This window comes from Amblyomma mixtum, chromosome 6 (genome assembly GCF_055824585.1).
Source record: "Amblyomma mixtum isolate Tamu chromosome 6, ASM5582458v1, whole genome shotgun sequence".
Classification (NCBI taxonomy): Eukaryota; Metazoa; Arthropoda; class Arachnida; order Ixodida; family Ixodidae; genus Amblyomma; species Amblyomma mixtum.
Genome location: NC_143017.1, coordinates 134,672,696 through 134,695,578, shown reverse-complemented (window position 1 = coordinate 134,695,578; position 22,883 = coordinate 134,672,696). Strand labels below are relative to the sequence as shown.

Genomic DNA, 22,883 nt, shown 5'->3' with positions numbered 1-22,883 from the left:
ACAAAGAATTCAAGCCGACTAAAGCAAGCTTACTCTGCTCGAAACACTTTCGTAAAAGCGGCTACAGGCAGAGCTTGTCCTAGTGTGATCTCTGGAGATTTCTGTCGAAAAGGCGCGGCTGAACCATGACACAGTTCCATCGATTTCCTCGCGCATAAGAGGCGTGTCACCATTCCGAAGAAGCGCCTCTTTTAAAAGTAGAAACATGCTCACTTAGCCCCTGAAGAAACCTTATAGAGGCTTGAGCATGTGTCGCTCTCCTCAGCTTAGGTGCGGCCAGACCACCTGAGACGTGCTCAGCAAGGCTCGGTTAGTGATTTTATACTCGGTTCGACGTCTCCAAGCAAGCAAGCAAGCAAGCAAGCAAGCAAGCAAGCAAGCAAGCAAGCAAGCAAGCAAGCAAGCAAGCAGAGCAAAGCACAATAAAGCAAAGCAAGCAAGCATCGAAGCTCTTCATATGCGGCATCTCGTTTAATCCTAGCTAAGCAATTAAAATGAAAGCGTTCGACGTTGATTTCGGATGCAAATTTATGAGTGAAATGAATGCCAACCGAGTTTTTGCAAAAAAACACCGCAACCTTACTCGGTTTCTTCATCAAGTTGTGGCAGCGGGCGAGTTGCAGCTAGCTTGGCTTTTAAACACACATATAGTTGGCAACTACTTCACTGAACCTAAACTGCAAATCTAGGAAGGGCGAACGTTTCCGAGGCAGCGATTAATATTTTCTGGCATCTGCTGAACGCGCCAGGAGTGAAGCGTATTTGTGCGCGTATTTGGCTTGGTTTCCAGCGCACCATGATTGCGTCACTATCTTGTGGTCACATGCCTCGCAGTGCTTGGCCACTGCGCTTCGCTAATTTTGACACCAACTTTGTGCTCCTTCATCGTTCACTTGAAATACTTTCTTGCCCCAACCTGCAACGCCGGGTACTGAGAACAAGATTTACACAGTGCTTTGGGCCTTTTCTTTAGGATGACGCTCTTCCGGGCGAGCCAGGAGGCGTCCGGTGGTGGTAATTGACTTGAGTATTAGCCGATGTTGTGCTGGCACCTTTTACGCATGGTCTGTATCGCGTCTTTGACGCTGGCGTATGCTTGTGCTAGGCATAGAATTTTTTGCTTGTGTCTTTTTTGGTTTCAGGCATTACGCGGAATGAGCAAACTGTAGTATCCTTTTCTTCGGTGGTCAGTAAAAAAAAATAATCGCCGTATTCGCTTTTACAACGACACGGAAAGCTGCGATTTGCCCTCAACGCAGCGCCGGGTCCGCATCGGCAGCTTCTCCAGTCCTCAAAGTGACGTCACGACCTCTCTTGACCAATCACGGGCGGCGGCGCGCCGCGCGGCGTGCCCCGCGGCACAGGCCGCATATTTCGGCTAAAAAAGGCAATTCGCGCTTGTTTTTGCCTTAATTGGTTGCGATATTCCAGTATACAGCATGAAAAACTACAGGATGCCGCTGCCAGCCCGATTTTCAGAAAAAGTGCTTCAGTCTCCCTTTAATGACTGCCGTCGTCTAGTGCTGTCAGCACAGCATGCACCAATTCTTCCTAAATGATCCAGTGCCTTTAGACCAGGCACTTCCATGCCTGTGAATGATTTTATGCTGTCGCCTAGAACTCCTATAGCTGCCCAACTTGGTGCTGAACGGTGCTCAATATACCGTTCTCGTTTGTGCTGAACGTTGATGCCCAGTGTCATCAACGCTGATTCCGCCAGCTACTAAAAGCTTCGAACTTAACTGCTAATTCAAATTGATTACCGGAAAATTTGGAGATTAGAGTTACCGGAAAAAATTTTCAGATTACTACACAAGTGGTCCTGTTTGCTAGCCCGAGGACTGTTGCGTGAAGGGTCTCAATGGTACTTTGCATTGTGCACAGCATTGCACCTCGAAGGAAACATGCAGATAATAATGAATCACTCCGTATTCACGCAACACGGACACGTGCCGGCTAGCTGTGATGTGGGACCGAGTCACCATCAAGGGCAGGCGGACAACTCGCTTCAGCATCAACATGGCCAATGACAACCAAGGGATAGTAATATGGCAGTGGAACTGCCGTGGCTTCGCCGGCAAAAAGGCGGTTCTACAGCAACACATCCGGCACGCAACACGTAAACCGGACGTAATATTACTCCAAGAAACACTCACCAATGCGGCTACTTTGACTGGCTACAAAACGCATGACAGCAAAATCAAGGGGAGGGGTGTATGCACGCTCGTTAGGAAGCGTCTCACATTCGTTGAACACGAACTAAGTGGCGTCCAGATGGAACACGCTTTCATCGAACTGATACCCACCAAGCAGAGGAAACAAAGTATATTCATATTGAACGTTTACAGCAGCCCGTCAAAACACCGCCAACGCTTCCGTGCGCTGTTTCAGAAGACGCTGAAGATTGCCGGGTCCCGGACGTTGATTGCAGGGGGCGATTTCAACGCGGCAGACACAGCATGGGGTTACGGATACAGCACGACCAAGGGAAGACAACTCGGACAAGATGCGCATGAACTCGACTTCATGTTACTTACGGACCCGGCGCACCCGACAAGAATCGGTAACTCTACTACCAGAGACACGACCCCGGACCTTACGTTCGCCCGAAATACCGGGACGACGGCCACCACGTGGAAAAACACGTCGACCGACCTTGGGAGCGACCACATGATCGTCGAAATATACGTCCAGACGCCAGACAAGGCGCAGGGCAGTAAGCGAAAGTTCCAATGGACCGACTGGGAAGACTTCAGAAAGAAACGAGACCAAAAAGAATCTGCAGGTGATACAATTACGGACATCGAAGCCTGGACCCGCTCGCTGGTTGCAGACGCCAAAGCGTCAACCAAGACCGTCGAAACTGAGGTTGAAACTGACAAGATGGACAGCCGCCTGGCGCATCTCATCGAGGCGAAGAATTCGATCCTGGCCAGGTGGAAGGGCCAGAGACTCAATCGGAGACTTAGAAAGAAAATAGCTGAGATCAACCGCAACATCGAGGAGCACTGCCGAACGCTCAACCGCCAGCAATGGGACGAGTTATGCAATGCAGTCGATGGACAACTGCACAACGGGAAATCGTGGAACCTGCTCAGGTATCTGTTGGACGAAACGAAGACCAAATCCCACCAGAGTGACTGCCTCGCACGTCTATTACACAGGGAGCTCGAGAAGTACGGTGAAGATGCAGTGACCGACCAGTTACTAGCCAAGTACTTGCCGCACACGTCGACTGCACAACACGGCCCTTATGATGGGGATCCGAATGTAGAATTGGATAAGGACTTTAGTGCAGAAGAGATCAGGACGGCGCTGCACAACCTACACAGCAGATCGGCGCCAGGCCCTGATGGTGTGTCGAATCGCGCCCTGAAGAATCTTGACGACAAATCCGTGGAACAGTTAACGGCATTTATCAATGACTGCTGGCAGCGCGGCACCCTCCCGCAACAATGGAAAACTGCGAAAATGATACTAATCCCGAAACCCGGAAAAGCACCGAGCCTCGAAAACCTTCGCCCCATATCGCTGACGTCCTGCGTCGGCAAGACCATGGAGCACGCATTGCTTAACCGCTGGCAAGCCCACTTAGAGCACAAAGGGGCATACCCACCATCCATCATAGGATTTCGCCCACAATTGTCCACGCAGGACGCAATGATACAACTGAAGCACCACGTTCTTGATGGCAAGACGAGAGGCACCAAAGCAATTCTCGGCCTCGACCTTGAAAGCGCGTTTGATAGAATCGCGCACTCGGCGATCTTACACCAGATATCGCGGCATAACCTTGGTGTACGCACGTACAACTACGTTAAAGATTTCTTGACAGACAGGCGAGCTGTTTTAGTGGCAGGGGACCTCCAGCTAGAAGAGCAAACGCTGGGGAGCACCGGCACCCCGCAGGGCTCCGTCATCTCGCCCACGCTCTTCAACCTGGTCATGATCGGCCTAGCAGAAAAGCTACAAGAACTGAAAGACGTCCGGCACACAATATACGCCGACGATATAACCCTTTGGGTGCACAAAGGCAGCGACGGTCACATCGAAACGGCACTGCAACTAGCAATCGAGACAATAGAGGAATACCTAGAGGGTACGGGTTTACGATGTTCGCCGAAAAAGTCAGAACTCCTACTCTACCGCCCCACGCAGAGGGGCAGACCACCCGGAAGTGGTCGGAATGCGGCAACGACAAAGCGCGAGTACGAAGAGATCAGACTACGTACGAGAAACGGAGCAACCATCCCGATAGTACACACAATTAGGGTCCTCGGCATGATAATCGAGGCCAACGGCGTCAACGGCGAAACGATCACTAAATTAAAGCACAAGACAGCTAACGCCATGCGAATCCTCAAGAGGATCACTAGCAGAAGAAACGGAATGAGGGAGGAGAGTCTCACACGACTCATACACTCTTTCGTCATTAGCCATATTGCGTACGTTGCGGCATTCCACAACTGGTACAAGGGAGAAGAAGCCAAGATCAATGTCCTCATTCGCAGGGTGTACAAGATAGCACTGGGTCTACCCGAGTCTACCAGCACACATCGCTTGCTCCAGCTCGGACTTCACAACACGCTTAGCGAAATCGCCGAGGCGCAGCGCACTTCACAACTGGAAAGATTAACGGGAACGACAGCCGGCCGCCAGATCATGGAAAGTCTCGGCATCCGTTACCACGTACAACAAGGCCAGAAAGTCGCCATTCCAAACGCGATCAGAGAAACGCTAAGAGTCGACCCGATTCCACGAAACGTCCACCCGGAACACAACCGGGGAAGAAGAGTGGCCAGGGCCAGAGCTCTCCTGCACAGCCATGGAGACGATACGGGGACAAGGTTTGTTGACGCCGCGGAATACGCAGAACGCTCGCGATTCGCGGTTGCGGTCGTCGATTCGTGCGGCAAAACGCGCATAACGTCAAGTGTAGCGTGCGAACGCGCAGAAGAGGCGGAGGAAGCGGCGGTGGCACTCGCCCTCACGGATCCGACGTGCACCGTGGTTCTCTGCGACTCGCGTCAGACGGTTAGAAACTTCGCCAAAGGATGGATCTCACAGAGAGCGGCCCAAGTCCTGAGGAACCGGCAAGTCCAGCAGGAGGTAGAATTCCAAACCAGAATTCAATGGTTCCCGGCGCACATGGGAGAAGTATCGAGGACGTATCGCAACCGCAACGAGACGGCACACGCCAAGGCGCGCGAGCTCGCGAACCGCGCCGGCGACCGTCGTCCGTGGAATAGCACCAAAGACTGCTTGATCAGCTACAACGAAATTACCAAGGCCCTCTGCCTGGCCCGCCGAACCTTCCCTCCGCCCAGCGACAAGCTGGACAGGGCGCACGCGGTGACCCTCAGACAACTGCAGACGCTCACGTACCCCAACCCGGAACTATACCACAGGCTTTACCCCGGTATATACCCGACAAATATATGCAAGGTCTGCAACGCCAATGTAGCCACTTTAACTCACATGCTCTGGGACTGCAACAAAAACCTTCACGGTGCTAATTCCGGAACCCTCCCGCCGCGATTGGCCGCTGCCTTGCGCAGCCCCAGCCTCGGGGACCAACTCTGGGCCGTCCAGCAGGCCCGCGAGGCGACGGCGAGGCAGCGCCTCGACGTCCCCACGTGGGAGACCTAAGGCCCCGTCGGCGAAAGCTCTGCAGGACTATGAATAAAGTTGTTACCAACCAACCAACTACACAAGTGCTTCTTGTGCTCGAAACATTATGCTGAAGCCGAAAATATTCCAAACCTGAAGGCACATGAAAAAGATTCGCGATACTTTTTGAGAGAGAACAATTTGGCAACGAAACTGTTGAGAGGCGAAAGCAGAGGACACTATGCCGTGACGACTTCCGATAGATGTGACGTCACACCGTTGCCGTGGCTATACCGATACCCGAATTAAACATCTTTCGGGGATCTTAAGTGTTAATTACGCTTAATTACACATTTTCCCAACTAATTTGACACAAACCGACGTTTTTCCGACCATTCTGTGACAATTTTCACTATGCCATGACGACTTCCGGTGGATGTGACGTCACACCGTTCCCGTGGCTATATCGACTTCCGCGCGATTTCGACGCAATTTCGACATTTTTGCCTATAATTAATTAACTAATTACCATATAGTCTACAGTCATCAAACTTGGCTTCTAGGTTCATTTTTTCCTCCTCTATCTGAAGCAACCATTGGATTTCTTTTATCTTTTTTAGTTCCCGAGTTAAACGCGTGTGACACGCTTTGCGGACGGACGACAGTACGAGCCATTAAAGGCTTTCGCCTTAAAACCTTCCACATGGCTACAACGAACCGCCTTGTGCGAGCCGTACCGAGACATCGTCACTCTCGCATCCGTTTGAACCGCTCCTTGTCTGTGCGCATGCATGACTCTGCTACACGCGAGGCCAGACCTGTCCGGCCGCGCCATCAAGGCCGGAGCGCGTGGGTTCGCTCAACGGGCAGCCCGCTCACTTTGCAACCTCGTTTTCGTCATGCGTGCAAGAGCGGAACAAGACCACTGACAAACATTTTTCCGCGTGCAGCAGCGTAATCGCATCATGTCACGAAATCAACAACAGCCCTCCACCTCCCCCCTACTTCTCACGCAATTTTGATTTTCATTTCGGAAGCGAGGGTGAAGGGTCCTAGCCCAACTGTTGTTGGCTTCACAAAAGGCGAGTTCCTACGTTCACTGTGACAAAAACTAATACTGATAAGTGCGTGGATTTTGAACACCTGCAATGAAATGATGTAGCTGCTCTTTAGTGTATAGGAGCTTCTACATAAGTATATTTATCTCAGTAATGCCACTCCTCTGCTAAACGCCACTACCTCAATGGACATGCTGTTAAATTATTTGTTTACGCATATATGTATATTTCTTACAAGATACTGCACATGACTCACGAATTACTTTCTTCTATGTTTCGCGGTCGTTCGAATTTTCGGCGCGGGCCTCGTGACTCTCTCATGATCTGCGTTAAGCGAAAGTCCCTCTCAGCTACATGCAATTTAGAAGTCATGTTACAGGATAAAAGCTGTAGCGAACCAAATGTGAATCACAAGGAGCATGCGCATGGTGCTAGGTAACATGTGGACGGTGTCACAGTTGCTGTGTGCGATTAACACTACACAACGCGTGATAGCCTTGCGTAGAGCATTCGAGAGAGGCGTTGAGGAGGAAACAAATCGACGCCTCCTCGCAGCGGCTAGGTCCTGCATCACTGTTTGCTTCTATGCGCTATCGTGTAGACCTATTATCGTAGCACGAGCTCCCCACCTTATGCCAAAGATTGCAACCTATGTTCGCTTTTTACTGTTTGCTGCACAGCGCTTGAGCGCTCTATCCAGAGTGACGAGTACTCGCGCAAAAGTGACTTTATGCATTCGCAGGCATGTTAATTCATAGTGTTCATGGTGTCGTACCGTGCGCCGATCTTCTGCAGTTCGGCAGCCATTCAATCTATTTTGTGCAGTGTATCATTCCCAGTAATGTCAGCGACCTCCAACGCTTCACTCTCAAGTTCAGTTCGTCCATTTTAGTTCTGCCCTGTGGTAGACGAGAAATGATCTAGCACGCTTAACGGAGACTAACGGATGAGCGCGCTTCTGTTGTCGTGCAAATTGACTTCGTGTCCAGCGCCTATTTGCCGTGTGCCCGTGAACGCACGCATCGCGCTCCGAGAGAAACACTTAATACTAGGCTACAGAGAAAAGGCCAAGGTTGCGTTTTGTTGATACACTCAGCACTCGTGTGCGAAGCACGCGTGGACCCCATGCGTGGCGCAATCTTTTGGTCTCCGACAATGGTTTGGTAATTGGCGAAACATACCCGCCGGCTTTGCAGTCAACGCGCAGGCAAAAATAATAAAAAAAAGTACGAACTCTGCCGAAGAAAAGAGGCCAGAGTGAGCGAACCGGCCACCGAACACCACCGCCACGGTTCGTGCAGCCTCAGCGCGGAAACAAAAAGACAAGTAGAAAGAAACAGCGGACGAAGAATACAAAAAGGAGAGAGGAAAGAAAGGAAGAAAGAAGGGAAGAGAGAGAGAGAGAGAGAGAAAGAAACGATAAAATAAAGAGAAAAAGGGAAGGAGGAATGAAAGGAAAGAAAAAGAAGGAAAGAAGGGAAGAAAGAAAGAAAGAAAGAAAGAAGGAAAGAAAGAAAGAAAGAAAGAAAGAAAGAAAGAAAGAAAGAAAGAAAGAAACGAACGAAGAGAGACAGAAAAACCCATAAAGATAGAGAGAAAGGAGAAATGAAAGGAAGGAACTAGGGGAGGGGGGAAAGGCTATAGTCTCGATCAAAAACGCTGGCGGCCATCACGGCACGGGGCAGCGGCGCTCGCCCCACTGATTCCGCGGAACGAGAAATCGTTTTCGACCACGCGAGAGTCACGGCTGCTTTGTTCTTGGCCGCACACCATGGCCTGCCGCCGGCGTGTATAATTAGATGCGCGGAATGCGGCATGCCCCCACCCCGCTGTGACGTGCTGTCGCCGAATGTTTCGCAATATCGGCCGTGCTGATCAATCGCCGTCTCTCGTGCGGGGATGTGCGCGTGCTGGCGTGTAGCTGCTGTGGTTATTGTTTTTAACGGGTCACTATCAAGACCGGTCCTGATAGGCTCGCTCGTAGAAAATATCTGTAGTTTAAGGCTGCTGATGGTGCGAACGCATTCGTTTAGGAGCGTGTGCATACTTCTCGGACATTTTACTTTTGCGTACCGGGAGCTAGTGCTTTCTTTTCATGCAAACAAATTGATTCAGCATTCGTGCATTTCGAACTGTGCCACGCATGCTGAATAGGCTCTCTCTGTGAAATCCACCAGTGAAACGCTACTGCCCTGTGGTTATTTGGTTGCGCTAAAAAGGATGAATTTGAAAAAGTCTATAGTTCAAGAAAATGACGTTGCTCCTTTCTGCTGACCTCGGAGATTGATAGCTGCGATGTTTTACTATTATGGTTTAGCATACAGACAAAAAGCATAAAAAGTTACGTAGCTTCGACAGTTCTGGACATTCGTTAACATGCGCCCAAGTCAGCGCGCATGCCATAATTTTGAGCATTGCTTTGGGAGCAAATGTCAGCTTTGAATGCGGTCTATAATTTGTGCCAAATAACGATCCTGGATAATAAAGTAGTAGACTGAGGCTCGAAATCTGACAGAGTTGGAGTGTGTCGAAACCAGCACCTTTCATATGACTACGGGAGCGTAGAAGGACATGTCTTATCAGACCGAATTGAAGGGCGAAAACACTTTATACGATTTCACTCCAGGATTTGACGTCAACGCGTAAAAGTTGCATGAGACTCATTACGCTCAAGCCTTCACAATGCGGTGTCAATTATGCTAGCTGCTCATACTAGCAATCCAAGAGACTTCAAAATTTGAGTGTTTAAGTTTATACATAGCCACGTTTCGTTTCGTTTCATCGGTAAATACTTACTTCGCTTAGTACAGCCACAATTTTAAGTGTAATCAGATCGCAGCCCCATTTTCTTCCATTGAACAGTCTTTGTCGAAAATACACAGAGCACCACGGTCGTTTCTGGGCTGTGCAGCGTAACCAGTTTTTCTCGCCAGCGCTCAAAATATGTCGAGAAAAGAAGGGATATCTCTTCCTGACATCAACACATGGACATGCCAGAAAATAGACAAGCTATCCATAATTGAAAACCCCAGTGCAGAACAGTGGGAGAGGATGCTATCCAGCGACATCCTGAAAGTCCAACAAGGACTAGTAAGGCGTGCACGCAGGGCAGCTACCCTCAGCGGAGCCCTGGACTAGGGGAACCGACCCTGATGATAAGATGGAAGACTCCATCTGAAGCCGCAAAAAAAAAAAATTGTAAAATAGAGCAATTAAACGTTTTCCACCACCACCACCTTAGCTTAGAAATTCTAGGGCTGCCAAAAAAGAGCATCACTACGTTACCGGACGGCATATGCTGTGACCGGCATATTTTTGACAAAGACAGATACAGAGAGAGGGGAAAGGCAGAGATATTAACCAGAAAGGATTCCGATTGGCTACCCTGCACAGGGGAAGGGGCTGAGGGGATTAAAGAGGGAAGAGAGAAGGAACGGCAAACAATCACAATCTGTCAATCAAGGCAGTCTCTCTCAAAAAACAAAACAGTGCCTTGTAAGCCTTGATGGCAGTCGACTGTTGTGGCCACGGACCGAGGATCTTGGCCTCTGTGAAAGGGGCGAGGATCAAGGCGGTCCAGAGCACAACGCAGCTTATTTCTTTCGGTCACAAAGACGGGGCACTCACACAAGAGGTGAGTGATTGTCTCTTCACAGGCACAGTTTGCACAAGAAGGGCTGTCGGCCATCGCGATCCGGAAAGCATACTTATTTGTGAAGGCAACGCCGAGCCATAGACGACACAGTAATGTAGCTTCACGACGCGCTACATCACACGGAAGACGGAGGGGCACTCTAGGGTCCAATGCCTTGAGGCGACGGTTGCGGAACTCCCCCCTGTTCCACGCTGAGAGTGTCAGCTCCAGCCTCAAGGAACGAAGCCCACACGCTGCGTCAGCTCTCGTTACAGGGATATTGACAGGGATTCCGTCATTGTGGGCGGAACGGGCAGCTTCGTCGGCCTGGTGATTGCCATGAATACCGTAGTGGCCCGGCAGCCACTGGAAAATTATGTCATGTCCTTTCAATGTGGCGTCATGGTACAACTTGCGGATTTCTGCAAAGAGTTGTTCGTGTGACTCGCGGCGTAGTGCAGCTTGCAGGCCTTGAAGGGCTGCTTTAGAGTCGGTGAAAACCGGCCCGTCATGTGCAGATTCCTGAATGATGAATTGAACTGCAGCCCGTAGGACAGCTAGTTCTGCACCAGTTGAAGAGGTGAGATAGGTAGTCCTCACCTTCATTAAAATAGACTTGACTGGTATCACCACAGACCCAGCAGAGCTTGTTGAAGTCACTGAGCCATCTGTGAAGACATATATGCGGTGTTTATGGCTAAAATGCAGATGATGCAGTGTCAGTTGATTGAGAGCAGGTAATGATAAATCAGATTTCTTAGTAATTCCCGGAGTAGAGAGGTGCACCCGAGGTTCATGGAGACTCCATACGGGTGAGCATGGTCTTGATGCATGGGCGAACTGCGAAGGAAGATAGGCACTATGAACTTGAATTACTTTTGAAAACGCAGTATGTGGTCTGAGTGCGGGAAGAGCTGCAAGATGATGACTCGGAACTCGCGTGAGGTACCGAATGTGTGTTCTCATGGTTTCAACAGCAATGTATGAAGTAACGGGATGCTCCCCAGGGACAAGAATAGTGGCTGCTGTTGAGGCACATTTAGGCAGTTCAAGGCAGATTCGTAGAGCTTGCGCTTGAACACTGAAGTGTCTGAAGGTTTGTCTTTCTAATATTGTTTAAAATGGGAAAACTATACCGCATGTATCTCAGGAACAGCGAACGGTACAGTTGAAGCATCGAGCGCACAGATGCGCCCCAGTACTTTCCCCCGAGGAAGGAGAGAATATGAACAATCGCTGTCAGTTTCTTTCGCATGTCACAGAGATGGGGACTCCATGAGAGGTTCCTATCGATAATAATTAATGCCTACGAAGCGGTGGCTTCTGTCATAGGGAATGGAGTTGCCATTGATATATATGGGGTAACTTGGCATTTTTCTTCGCGTAAACGCCACGAGGGAACATTTCTCGGTCGAAATATTTAGGCCCTGCTGACGAAGGTATAACGTCAGCATCGTTGCCGCCTTTTGTAGTCTCGCACGAACTTGGGGACGGGTCACGCTTGATGCCCAAATACAGATATCATAGGCATATATAGAGATCTGAACAGATTGTGGCAATGAGTCAACCAGGCCGATGAGAGCAATGTTGAAAAGAGTTGGGTTCAGTACTCCACCCTGTGGGACTCCGCGTTAATTTAGATGAAAAGAGGTTGGTCCGTCTTCAGTCTTTACAAAACACGACCTCTCTGCCAAATAGCTGCGTATCCAGCTGAACATGCGGCCTCCAATCTCAGCAGCTTCTAATGCATCCAAAATGGCCTGATGTGTTACATTGTCGTAGGCGCCCTTGACGTCCAAGAAAAGCGCCACGGTCAATCTTTTCAAATTTTTTTGGTGCTGGACGGATGTTACAATGTCAACCACATTGTCGATGGAAGAGCGGCCACGTCGAAACCCAGACATAAATCCAGGGTAGATTTGGTATCGCTCCATGTACCATTCCACGCGTGTTAACAACATTCTTTCCATGACAAAGGGTGTACATTAAACCTTCTGTGGCGATCCAGGAAGAGGATACCTTCTCCCTTTTATATCCTCACTGCACAATCTGTCTATATCTGCGCGTAATGATATACATGATCCATGTTCAGGTATTGCTGCAGCAGTGGCAGACTGCGTATCTTGACCCTGTAAAGGACACCACAATGTTTTGCGCAAGCCCTGCTCAATCTGAGCGACATGGAAGACTGAAATGATAGTTTAGTTAACTCATCTTAATGTAACAAAAATTTTAAAACTGCAACTGTGAATAAAACAGATTATAGTCGGATACAACATAAGAACGCAGTTTTTCTTTTTTATTCGAGTTGTTTGCCATTAGGCATAATGTAAAAGGGAAAGAAAGTTATAAGAAGGAGTGTAAACAAGCCTCGCTTAAAAAGTGGCAAAATTTCACGTTAAAGCGATTATCATGAATCCACTTGCGATAGTCGCCTGCAACGCCCCATCGCAGGCCTACCTTCTTTAGGAAGCGTCGTGTCGCGGAAGCTGTAGCCGGGCAAGTCCACAGCAAGTGTTTTTCGTCACACTGGTCTGGCGCAGCACCACAATGAAGAACGCAGTGGCTTTTTCTTTTGCCAATGGCGTCAGCCGATTCTCATGACCCTGCTAACTTGACAATGCAGGGAGCGGCTCCACAATGGAGAGAGGGGTCTATCCCCGACCATGGAGGGAATCGATTATTTCCTTTCATCTATCACTCCCTGCTCTGTCACGCTAGCAGGGTCATGAGAATCGGCCAGCGTAATTGGATGGAAGGGGGTCCTTTGACAGGGAAAGGCTGCTATGTTTTTAAGTTGTATCCGACTAGAGGTAACTGTCAGGCAAAAACAAAATTTGCCAGGTACAACTTATGTCTGCAATGAAGCTCCACCCACATTCAGCCTCCGCGCACACAATTTCTCCACGACAATAAAGTAGTCCGCTGCTTAAACATTTCTTGTTACCTAAAGAAGAAGCTTATGACAAGAAAAAAAAATTACGAGCTCTAGAATTTTGATACGTGGATTGCTTGATATAGTCATACATTAAAAGGCCGATTTTGTTTACTGTAGCGATTGGCCAGCGGAATAATACAGGACGCCGCGGACCGCTGACCAGAGTTATCAATTTCTGTTTCTTTAAGTTGTATCTTTCTATACGACGCAAAACACATATCAGCCTAAGAAACACCAGCTTGTATCCTCTTCGTTCGGTGGCGGCGGTGACTGTCGCTTCCAGAAGGGGTCTTTTATGTTCGTCCGAGCAGCGACTTCCTGGTGCGAGCGCCCCGCGATGTACAGCGCGTGGTTCGGGTATTTCGGCCCTCCGTCCTCGAGGAAAGCGACGTCGCTGTGCAGGGCCCTTCATCGGTGACTGATGGCCACGAGCAGCCCCCTTACGTTACTCTCCGCGCCACTCGAACAGCTTGTTCGAGTATAGGCAGCTTGTTCGAGTATAGGCTGGCTTGCGTCTCAATTCGGCTGCCGATCAGTGCCAAGTGCCAGTCATTTCGCGACGACAAAGGGCGCTCGAAACCCCCTTCTTCATGTAGTCTCTGCGCTGCTGGGACGACCCACTCGCATGTCACGAAAGTGTCACGTAGTATGTTTCTCTGATCGAGCCTTCTGAGAGCGTTTTGGCAGCTAGCTTCACCCACTGAGCTAACTGTGTAAGCTTACAGCCAGGTTTTATCGATATATCGAGCGTTTCACCTAAGATGTTCGGCAGTTTTTAAAAATAGACTTCTTTAGTTGTAAGAGCGCATTTTTCGTCATAGCATTGTCCGCGGTGTAGCACAACAGAATGCAGCTAAGAAAGTTTTGCATGCGGTAATTGGGTAATTAACAGCCATTAACAAACATAGCTCAGTTCTTTGACAAATCGTAAGCATTCTGAAATTTCGAGTATCCTTCAAGCCGAGAGAGACGGCAGTGCAGCGACCAAGTCGAAATTTCTAACGACAAACAACGTTTTAGCTTTTACACGGGGCTCTCTCTTCAGATAGGAATAGAAAATCTGCGAAAGGCGTGCGGTTATGCGCACCCTTATCACGTGCTGGAGGTGATATCGCATCCACTTACGGAAGACTGTCGCCACTCCTGTTTATATATTACGCGTGGGGTACATTATCTCCAGCGTCTCCACAACACTTGCGCCCGAGAGTGCTGAGACGCAAATGCCCGGTCAAGAGGCTCCGTGAGAAGAGGGGGTGCTCGGCGCCGCGTCTCTGCTCGCAGTCTCGCCACAGAGCGTTTTCCTTTTCGGCCCGGCTTGTTGACAGAGGGGAGAGGGAAGAATGGCGGCACCCACTCACTGGGGTAGTACTTGTCGATGGAATTATCCTTGGGCGCGTTGCCCCCGAGCGCCTCGGACATGCTGTTGAGGCCGTTGGAGGCGTCGGCCGCCTCCTCGTACTGCACGCACAGGGCGTAAACGATGATGACGGAGACCTGCGCGGAGACGTATACGGCAGGCAACTTGTCGGTAAAAAAAATATTTAATAACATCGGGCACTTCAAGAGTGGTGCGCTAATTATGCTGGAGAAATTGCAAGCAGAACTGAAAGGTTTAGATCGACGTTTCTCCCCCATGTAATACAAATGATATAGACAGTCTATAGACAATCTATAGATTTAAGACCATACACTTTTGGTTGAACTTTGTCTATAGATCGTCTACAGACTATGAATAGACAAAAAATCTATAGGAAGGCAATAGAGTTTATAAGAAGTCTATAGACTGTCTACAGACCATTTTTATAAGGGATTGAGCGTATTCTTTTTAGACGTTGATAAATTCGTTGCAGTTGTATAACCTTCCCAGAACACAGTGGAACTTCTTACCGCTCAACGCAATGATGCCGCCGCCGCCACTTACAACGACACGTTTTGGTCCCTGTTGTAAGGCTTAGTAGTTTGACCTTACAGCTAGTACTCTATGGATTTTCTATGTCTTCATCGTTTATGGCTGCTATACGCCCTCGTTTTCTTTTTTTCCAATGATTTTATGCATTATGCCCACTCTTTGCCTCCTCTTTAAAGAACAGCGTTGGGCTGTGCGGGCATCGTAAACAAACAAACAAACAAACAAACAAACAAACAAACAAACAAACAAACAAACAAACAAACAAACAAACAAACAAACAAACAAACAAACAAACAAACAAACAAATGAGCCTAGTCATGCAGGCCATAACGTGTGTTCTTCACAAGCTTTGGAAGAACTGAACCTTGGGTTTCCCGTATTGCTTGCACGCATTTCATGCAAACATAAAAAAAAAACATTAGCATTATTGCTTATTACTGTTTTTGTTGTTCTCCTTGTTGTTACCATCACCGTCACGAAAGTAATAGAGCGGAGGGCATTGTAAACGACTGAATTTTCTGGAGGACTTGCGCACACGAGATGACCTCCAGTTTACTACAATGCCACAGACAGGCACAATACATTTCAGTCCTTCCCTTCTTGCGAAAATTAGCGAGAAGCAAAATATAGACCCGACAAAAACAAGGAAAACCAATTTTACCACAACTGAGTGCGGGCTGTTCCTACAACAATGAATTTTGCTAAAGCGCATGCGTCAAGGAGTTTCAAGGAGCCATCATGTCACGCAACAAGTGTTTCTTGCAGATAACTTTGCCTGGAGGGGTGTTTTTAACGAATTCACGAAGTCTGTAGGAGATGATATGATAAATCAACACTGCATCTTAAGTAGCAAAATAAAAAGCGTATTCTCTGTAGCGTTGTATTTTATTCCTTGTTCTTCGCGCGGCGCTTTTCATGAACTGTTTCTAGACATTTGATTTGGTAGCAAAAATTACGTTTTTCTTTTTGTGACCGCAGGATGTGAACTCTCTAGGGCGCATAGTTTTGTTGTCTTAGATTGTGAGTAGTGAGTACCAAAATCCCGTAACTGATTTAATATGATCTTTGCTTGTTTGGCTTATTGAAGCGAAATAGAAAAAAAAAATTGAAACTAAAAAATATAATTTAAGGTCAAGTGGATTACGTCTTTCAGCTGAAACATGACATCATGCTTCGCGATGACTCTCACGAGCCCATCGTTATGTGGGTGGAGCGTGGTAGTGTAGGCGTTCTTGCTTAGTTCCAGCGCATCCCGCATGCATACTATCATCCCCTTTAACTGGCGCATACTTCGCACCACACCTATAAAGGATCGAACGTAATTGCTAAGCAAGAGTCAGAATGCTTACAGTAAATTATCATCGCTGGGAAGGAAATCATTCTTTCATCAAGAATAAGACTGCGATTCTTGAAACACTTTTGAAACATATGGAATCCCGTTTGCATAGGTAATTGAATGGGCTTTTTTGGCCTATTCTGCTTCAGTGCGACCTTAAAATCAAGCCGTCGGTGGAACTAATTTTCTTAACGTGATTTTTACTGATCATCTTAGACCTTGACACAGTTTTTAACAAATGTAAGCTTGCTGCATCCGTGCGGTCTGTATACAGAGAGAGAGAGAGAGGTTGAGATTGTTGCAGGCTACCAGTGGGGTTAGCCTTGCGGTCTCTGCCGGCAAATGCTCCACCCGTAACGACACTTAAGTTCTAAATAAGACCCATAAATCAGGAACATACCTGAGACCTGACTGATCCATCTGCATACACTCCCGCCTATTGTTCTTATGTGTGCTGCGAGACAAGATGAAAAGAGGCCGGAGTCGGCCATCTGTTCTTCACTTATTAGCTCCGCCGTTTAATCGGTGCAGTTCTTACTTTCGCGACCAGCACTGCCGTTAGAGCAGTTGCCGTTGGCCGCAGCGCTTTGCGTTGTTGTCGTTGCAAGAAGTTCGAATATCCGTGCTGAATCTGCTTTCTGTAGCGCCAAGCTATAGTATTTCAGCGCGATCACAGTAGATGCCTATAGGAACGCTTTAGTGGACACGGGAAATGTGAAGACATGGATCTCTTACGCTTCCGGCCTTTCTCTGCACCACGCGCGTCTCATCTTCTAGAGTAGAGGTACTGCTACATGGGCGAAAAACGATGCGATTCGGCGCGCGACTTGCCGCGTTGACACTTGTTTGACCGGTTCGCAGTGACAGAATTAACGTATCTCCATACGTGCTACCGGCCGATCAGATATTGCTGCACGTTTGTCGACGACTTATTTGCTAAGGCTGACAGCATCGTACAATAACAGGGCAGATGGTGCTAACGTCATGATGACGTACGAAGCACACCCGATGCTTCGTGAGGCCGATCTGTCCACCTAGACATAGACATTAGCGGTCGGCATCTCGAAAGTGAGCTGTACTTCGCTTTGTGTGCGAAATTGGGACCCCTGAGATGAAGGTGTTTTAAATATGAATTACGTTGGATCAGCCACGCCAACGAATGGCGAGGTGCTAGTAGAAGCGAGAACTGCCGTGGAAGAAAATTTGTATCCCAAGCCATCGATCAATCAGCCGCCGGTATCAGTTAGCCCCCTGCTCATTTCGCGGCTGAAGGCGTAGCGGAAACAAATGGAAAATTTATGTTTGTGTTGGGAAAATACGCGGTCACAGCAGGGCAACAAAAGCGGACAGCAGCGACTTTTTCAACAGCAACAACTAGCAATGTGGAGACGATTTATAAGCCTACTTCATAATGCCCTCCACAGTGCCCTTCAACTGCACGCGCAGTCACGGAATCGCAAGTGCTGAATTACCACTAGCCTGCCTCGGTTGAAAAAAAAAAAAAAAAAAAAAGGACGCAGCGATTTCAGCACGATGTGTTCGCCATGAGCAGTCTTTCTGCGCAGTAACAACTCGCTCAAAAATTCCTACATGTAATAAACATTTTTGCGCCGTAAAATGTGCCATCCATTACATATTCTTCAGCCGTTTGTTGTTTACTCGTATCTGTAATTTTTTTTTCTTTTCTTGCTCCAGTTTCATTTGTTTTACGTTAACATGGATACGCATGTTTTATTGCTCTCTGGAATTGTAAAAGCTGCAAATAGTTAAGCGACACTTTAGAGGTAGGCACAAATTTTTTCGCAGCGGCTCCTGAAAGAATTCACGCGTTGCTTATTTGTACGGTCGGGGGAGACTTCTGTGTTACTGTCGCTAAATTTATGATGGTGATGTCAATAGCCACATCCCTAGTATTTATATAGGTCAGTCTGAACATTCTAGAAGGAGCCATCTTAACTTTCCCACTGTTGATATAAGCGTGCCCCGAATATGTTTAGTCTTTTCCATTTTACTCCGTGCCCGCTGCCGTCGACGGCATCCGCCCATCGGCACGTTTGTCCAATGAGATCCGTTGCAATCCTAGGGCCTACTGGCGCGGAACGGCTGCGAGGACAGACCAGCTCTAAAGCGATTACTGCTGATAGTTCTTACATCTGCATTGCTGCGCTGTAGTTGTTCTCTGGGCATCACAGCAAGAATTAACAATTTGCGAAGGCAATGGGTAAGCAATGCACTGCACACGAAGATACATCATGAAATAGATGCAAGGGACCGTACATGACCCAGTTCCAGTTTCGTCCATGTTTTCTTACACTTATTCTGTGGAGCTGCGCAATGCGTGGTGCTTCAGCTAACTTATAACGCGTATTAACCAGCCCGCCAAGAAGTCCTGATCGAGACGAAGGATACCTGTAGAAGGAGGAGAAGGAAGGCCAGCTTTCCACGCTTCCACATGTCTGCGACGGTGATAGGAGAGTCCAAATCCCGTGTGAGGTCCGACGGACGCGCGCAACCACAAGCGCACTCGGGGCTCTGCCGCTGACAGCGGGCATCGCGTCTTCACTTGCCCAAGGAAAGTGGAAAGGAGAGGAGGTGGAAGGAAGAGGGGAGAGAGAGTGAGCTACCGCGGGCGGACCGCGGGGAGGCAAACGGTGGACAAATGTCGTCATGTCGCGCGCGCACACTTGCGTGAGGTCCCAAGCACCGGCCTCGGTCGGGAGCGAAACGACATCTGTCGTAGTGGCCCTACACCACCGCGGCTTGGTTGTTTCTCTGAGCCAGCCAGACGCGCAGTCGACCTTCGCGCTTGATTGGTGCAGCGCGATTCGAGGAGAAACCCCCCAAAGAAAAAGCTCCTTTTTTTTTTTTTGTCGTACGCGTTGGCCACTCCCAAATTATAGTGGCCGGAAAGAAAGCGAGACTAGAGCAATGGGTAACAAAACAACGAACGCATAATGGCTGTTGTTAACAATGAAAACAAGGGATAGCGAAAAGAAAGCGGGCAGGTATCGCGAGTTTACTATAGGCTGTCAAAGCTGGCTTTATGCTATGACGTAGTGGTTGGGTATACATTGTTAAGAACGTCTTACTTACGCATCCAGTGGGCGTCAGCCGTCAGCTAGCAAAAATAACCACGCTAATTGCGATTCACGTCTACTGTGTATATGTCCTGTGCATTTGCTAGCTTAACTACTCTATGTTTTAGTATATTAGCGTGACTGCCCACCCCCCCCCCCCCCCCATTTCTTTTCTTATTTTACCTGCATATTTATTAGTTTGTTGTTCCTACTACACTGACAATGGTGTACTACCATCGCCACCTTAGCTTCGTCTAAGAGGGTTAGAAACCACGCAAATATTACACACTCTAAACGTGAAACCGTACGCTACCTACTTCACAGTGAAGTGCGGAGAATGCAAAACAGACTAAAGGCAGATTCCAAGTGCCTGTTTCCTTTTTCCAGTCTTTCAACAGCGTAAAATTTTCCCCGCTTGCTATTAATGAAATCGAGCGCTTCAAATTCCGCTGTGTTTGTCTTCCTCAGCAGAATCACCTGCCACGTCGACCGCATCTGGTCGGCGCCACTGGCGTGAATAATAGCCGTCAAAACTCGAACGCAAGCTCTCCCTTGCTCGCACGCCTATGTAGCCCAGTGCGTTTCGTGAGTTATGTCTTGACATAACTTTGGAGGAAGTGAATGCGAAGAAGGCCGAACGCAATCTCGAATATAGTTAAGAGAAGTCGACATCTGCATTTCGTGCCCTAACTTCTATGTCTAACGGTAAGGCTTGAACCCTTTCGTCAAGGGAGCTGATTCTTTCCTGCTAAGCAGTCATAGGAAGTAGACAAAAAAAAAGAAAGTTCATCCAGGTTACAGAGAGAAAAAAAAATGGTTGAGGATCTAACACACGTGGCGACATCTTGCTCTGGGCATACAGGATAGAGAATGAAAAGTTGACAGCTTCACAGCTTCCGTGTAGATATAGGATGTTTTGCGGTCGTTCACTACGTTGGAGGAGATCAGTGGCAGTTGAGCTGATCTGGGACATGTGCGCAGAGCAGAACCAGATTACAGGTACATGCATTTACACCCGTTATCAAAAGTAGTGAGCCCAAGGAGTTTGCTTTTGAGCAATGTAGTGGCGTCCTCTTAGCATCCGTGGAAATTGTAACTTTCGGAGTGGTGAGGACAGAAGTTTCTCTCACCTTCATGAGACTTAGAATGGCGGCGGTGCAAAACGAGGCACACAGAATGGCACCCTTTGGGCTACATACTTTTGAGGAAGGCTGTGCATATGGAAGGGTGTGAAAGATGCAATATATTTGAGGATCATCGGCTCGAACCTCGGCAGCCAGAACCGACAGTTCGCACGATATGCGGAGATTCTCTCATTTGGGGGGCACGTTGCGCACGCATCCACCAGGATGTGTGACTCGTTGCTTTCTTGTTCCATTTTTTTCACCCCTCTTTTTTTTCATTTTATTTACGTTCCATCAACTAGCTCAACTCCGGACTGTGATCAGAATGAGAAGAATGTTAATTTAGTCACAAGAGAGCAATTCATCAGTGTAAAGCAGGGGCAAAAAGAGACACGCACTACATTGTGCGAACAATAAAGCGACGGCCACGAAGTCTCTTTCTGCGCCCGGCACGTGGCTGACTGTAAATCTCGTTCTGCGCCCGGCACGTGGCTGATTGTAGAAGCGACGGCTACCAACACTCTTTCTGTGCCCGGCACGTGGCTGTTTGTAAAAGCAACGGCTACCAAGTCTGGCTGTGAGCCCGGCACGTGGCTGGTTGCAACAGCAACGGCCACCAAGTCTCGCTGGGAGCCCGGCACGTGGCTGGTTGTAAAAGCAACGGCCACCAAGTCTCGCTGTGAGCCCGGCACGTGGCTGGTTGCAACAGCAACGGCCACCAAGTCTCGCTGTGAGCCCGGCACGTGGCTGGTTGCAACAGCAACGGCCACCAAGTCTCGCTGTGAGCCCGGCACGTGGCTGGTTGTAAAAGCAACGGCTACCAAGTCTCGCTGTGAGCCCGGCACGTGGCTGGTTGCAACAGCAACGGCCACCAAGTCTCGCTGTGAGCCCGGCACGTGGCTGGTTGTAAAAGCAACGGCTACCAAGTCTCGCTGTGAGCCCGGCACGTGGCTGGTTGCAAAAGCAACGGCTACCAAGTCTCGCTGTGAGCCTGGCACGTGGCTGGTTGCAAAAGATGGGTGTGTTACTGCCGCACTCTACTCCATAGATGCTCTTATCTCATTCTGCTTATTTTCAGTGATCCGAATGAGCACTCTGTGATGCGCATCAGCAGCGCTTTACTGTCTTACATCTCCTATAGTCAGGTACAACTTAAGTCTGCAGTGAAGCTCCACACCTTCAGGACCACCACACAGGATTACTCCACTACAAAGAAAAATAGTCCATTGTTAAAAATTTTATTCCTACCAAAACAAGCAGCTAATCAAAAAAAATTATAGGCTGTAGAACTTTGATGCATTGCTTGTTTAATATAGTCAGACATTACAAACCTGATTTCGGTTACTGTTGTGCTTGGCCGGAGTAATACACAACACCGCGGACCATAGCCCTAGTGTTACCAACCTGCTTTATTTTTGGTAACGTTACTTATTGCCTTAGGGCAGAAAGGAAGTTGTGAAGGTAAAAAGAAAAAAAAAGGGGGGGGGGGGGGGGGCGTTCAATGAATGAGAAAATTTGGGATGATCTACGTCTACTTCGACGTGTCAGTTGCAGTCCAGAAATCTGCCAGAACGTAGACCCTCTGGCGGCTCTCATCCTGCAGCCCATCCGAAATGAGTGGGTTCCACGTGACCTGCCGAGTTCACAAAGCTTTGCAGATTCTGCAACCTGTCTGGTGATCCCACACTCGTCAAGGTTCCTCAGCATGGATGATGCTTCTCTCCTCACAAGAACACCTCCTGAGCCGCACACGTGCTCTCGTCCCTCCGTGCGCTCTTACCCGTGCAGAGGAGGTTATGCTTCGGAGGATACAGGTCGGGACTGCCCTCACTCCTGCCATCACTCGGACGTGGCATCACTTTCGCCACTTATATTTATTTATATATTATACCCTCAGGGTAAAAATGTACATTATAGAGGGGAGGGGCGGATGCAGAGGCATACACATTGTACACAAAAAAGTTATTAGTAAAATATATACACAATCTCTGTAAAACCAGCACAAAAACAAAAGTAAGCATACAAACAGAATGAAAATGAACAAAGGTACCAAGAGTAAATTACGAAATCGGTAACGGTGTTAATAAATACAGAAATATATGACAAAGAAAACAAATAATCCCCGCCAAGGGTGTCCTGTCTGCAACTCCCTGCTTTTTTTAAGTTGTGTCTTTGTATAGGGATGCTACAGAGCTTA

The 22,883-nt window shown here is 48.4% G+C and overlaps 2 protein-coding genes across 2 annotated transcripts in view; one reads left to right on the top strand and one right to left on the bottom strand.

The window, feature by feature from the left end:
• Positions 1-19,010, bottom strand: part of Rh50 (Rhesus blood group-associated glycoprotein Rh50) — a 43,931-nt gene extending 24,921 nt beyond the window's left edge. Inside the window, exons 1-2 of the mRNA XM_089551260.1 lie at positions 18,895-19,010; positions 14,599-14,734 (exon numbers count right to left, since the gene is read on the bottom strand). Of these exons, the coding sequence (XP_089407386.1) occupies positions 14,599-14,734; positions 18,895-18,939 (181 nt within the window). The 5' untranslated portion in view covers positions 18,940-19,010. The remainder of the gene's footprint in view (positions 1-14,598; positions 14,735-18,894) is intronic.
• The window catches only part of LOC149340460 (acetylcholinesterase-like), a 147,239-nt gene that overhangs the window by 52,479 nt on the left and 71,877 nt on the right, over positions 1-22,883 (top strand). The gene's annotated exons all lie outside the window — the stretch shown is intronic.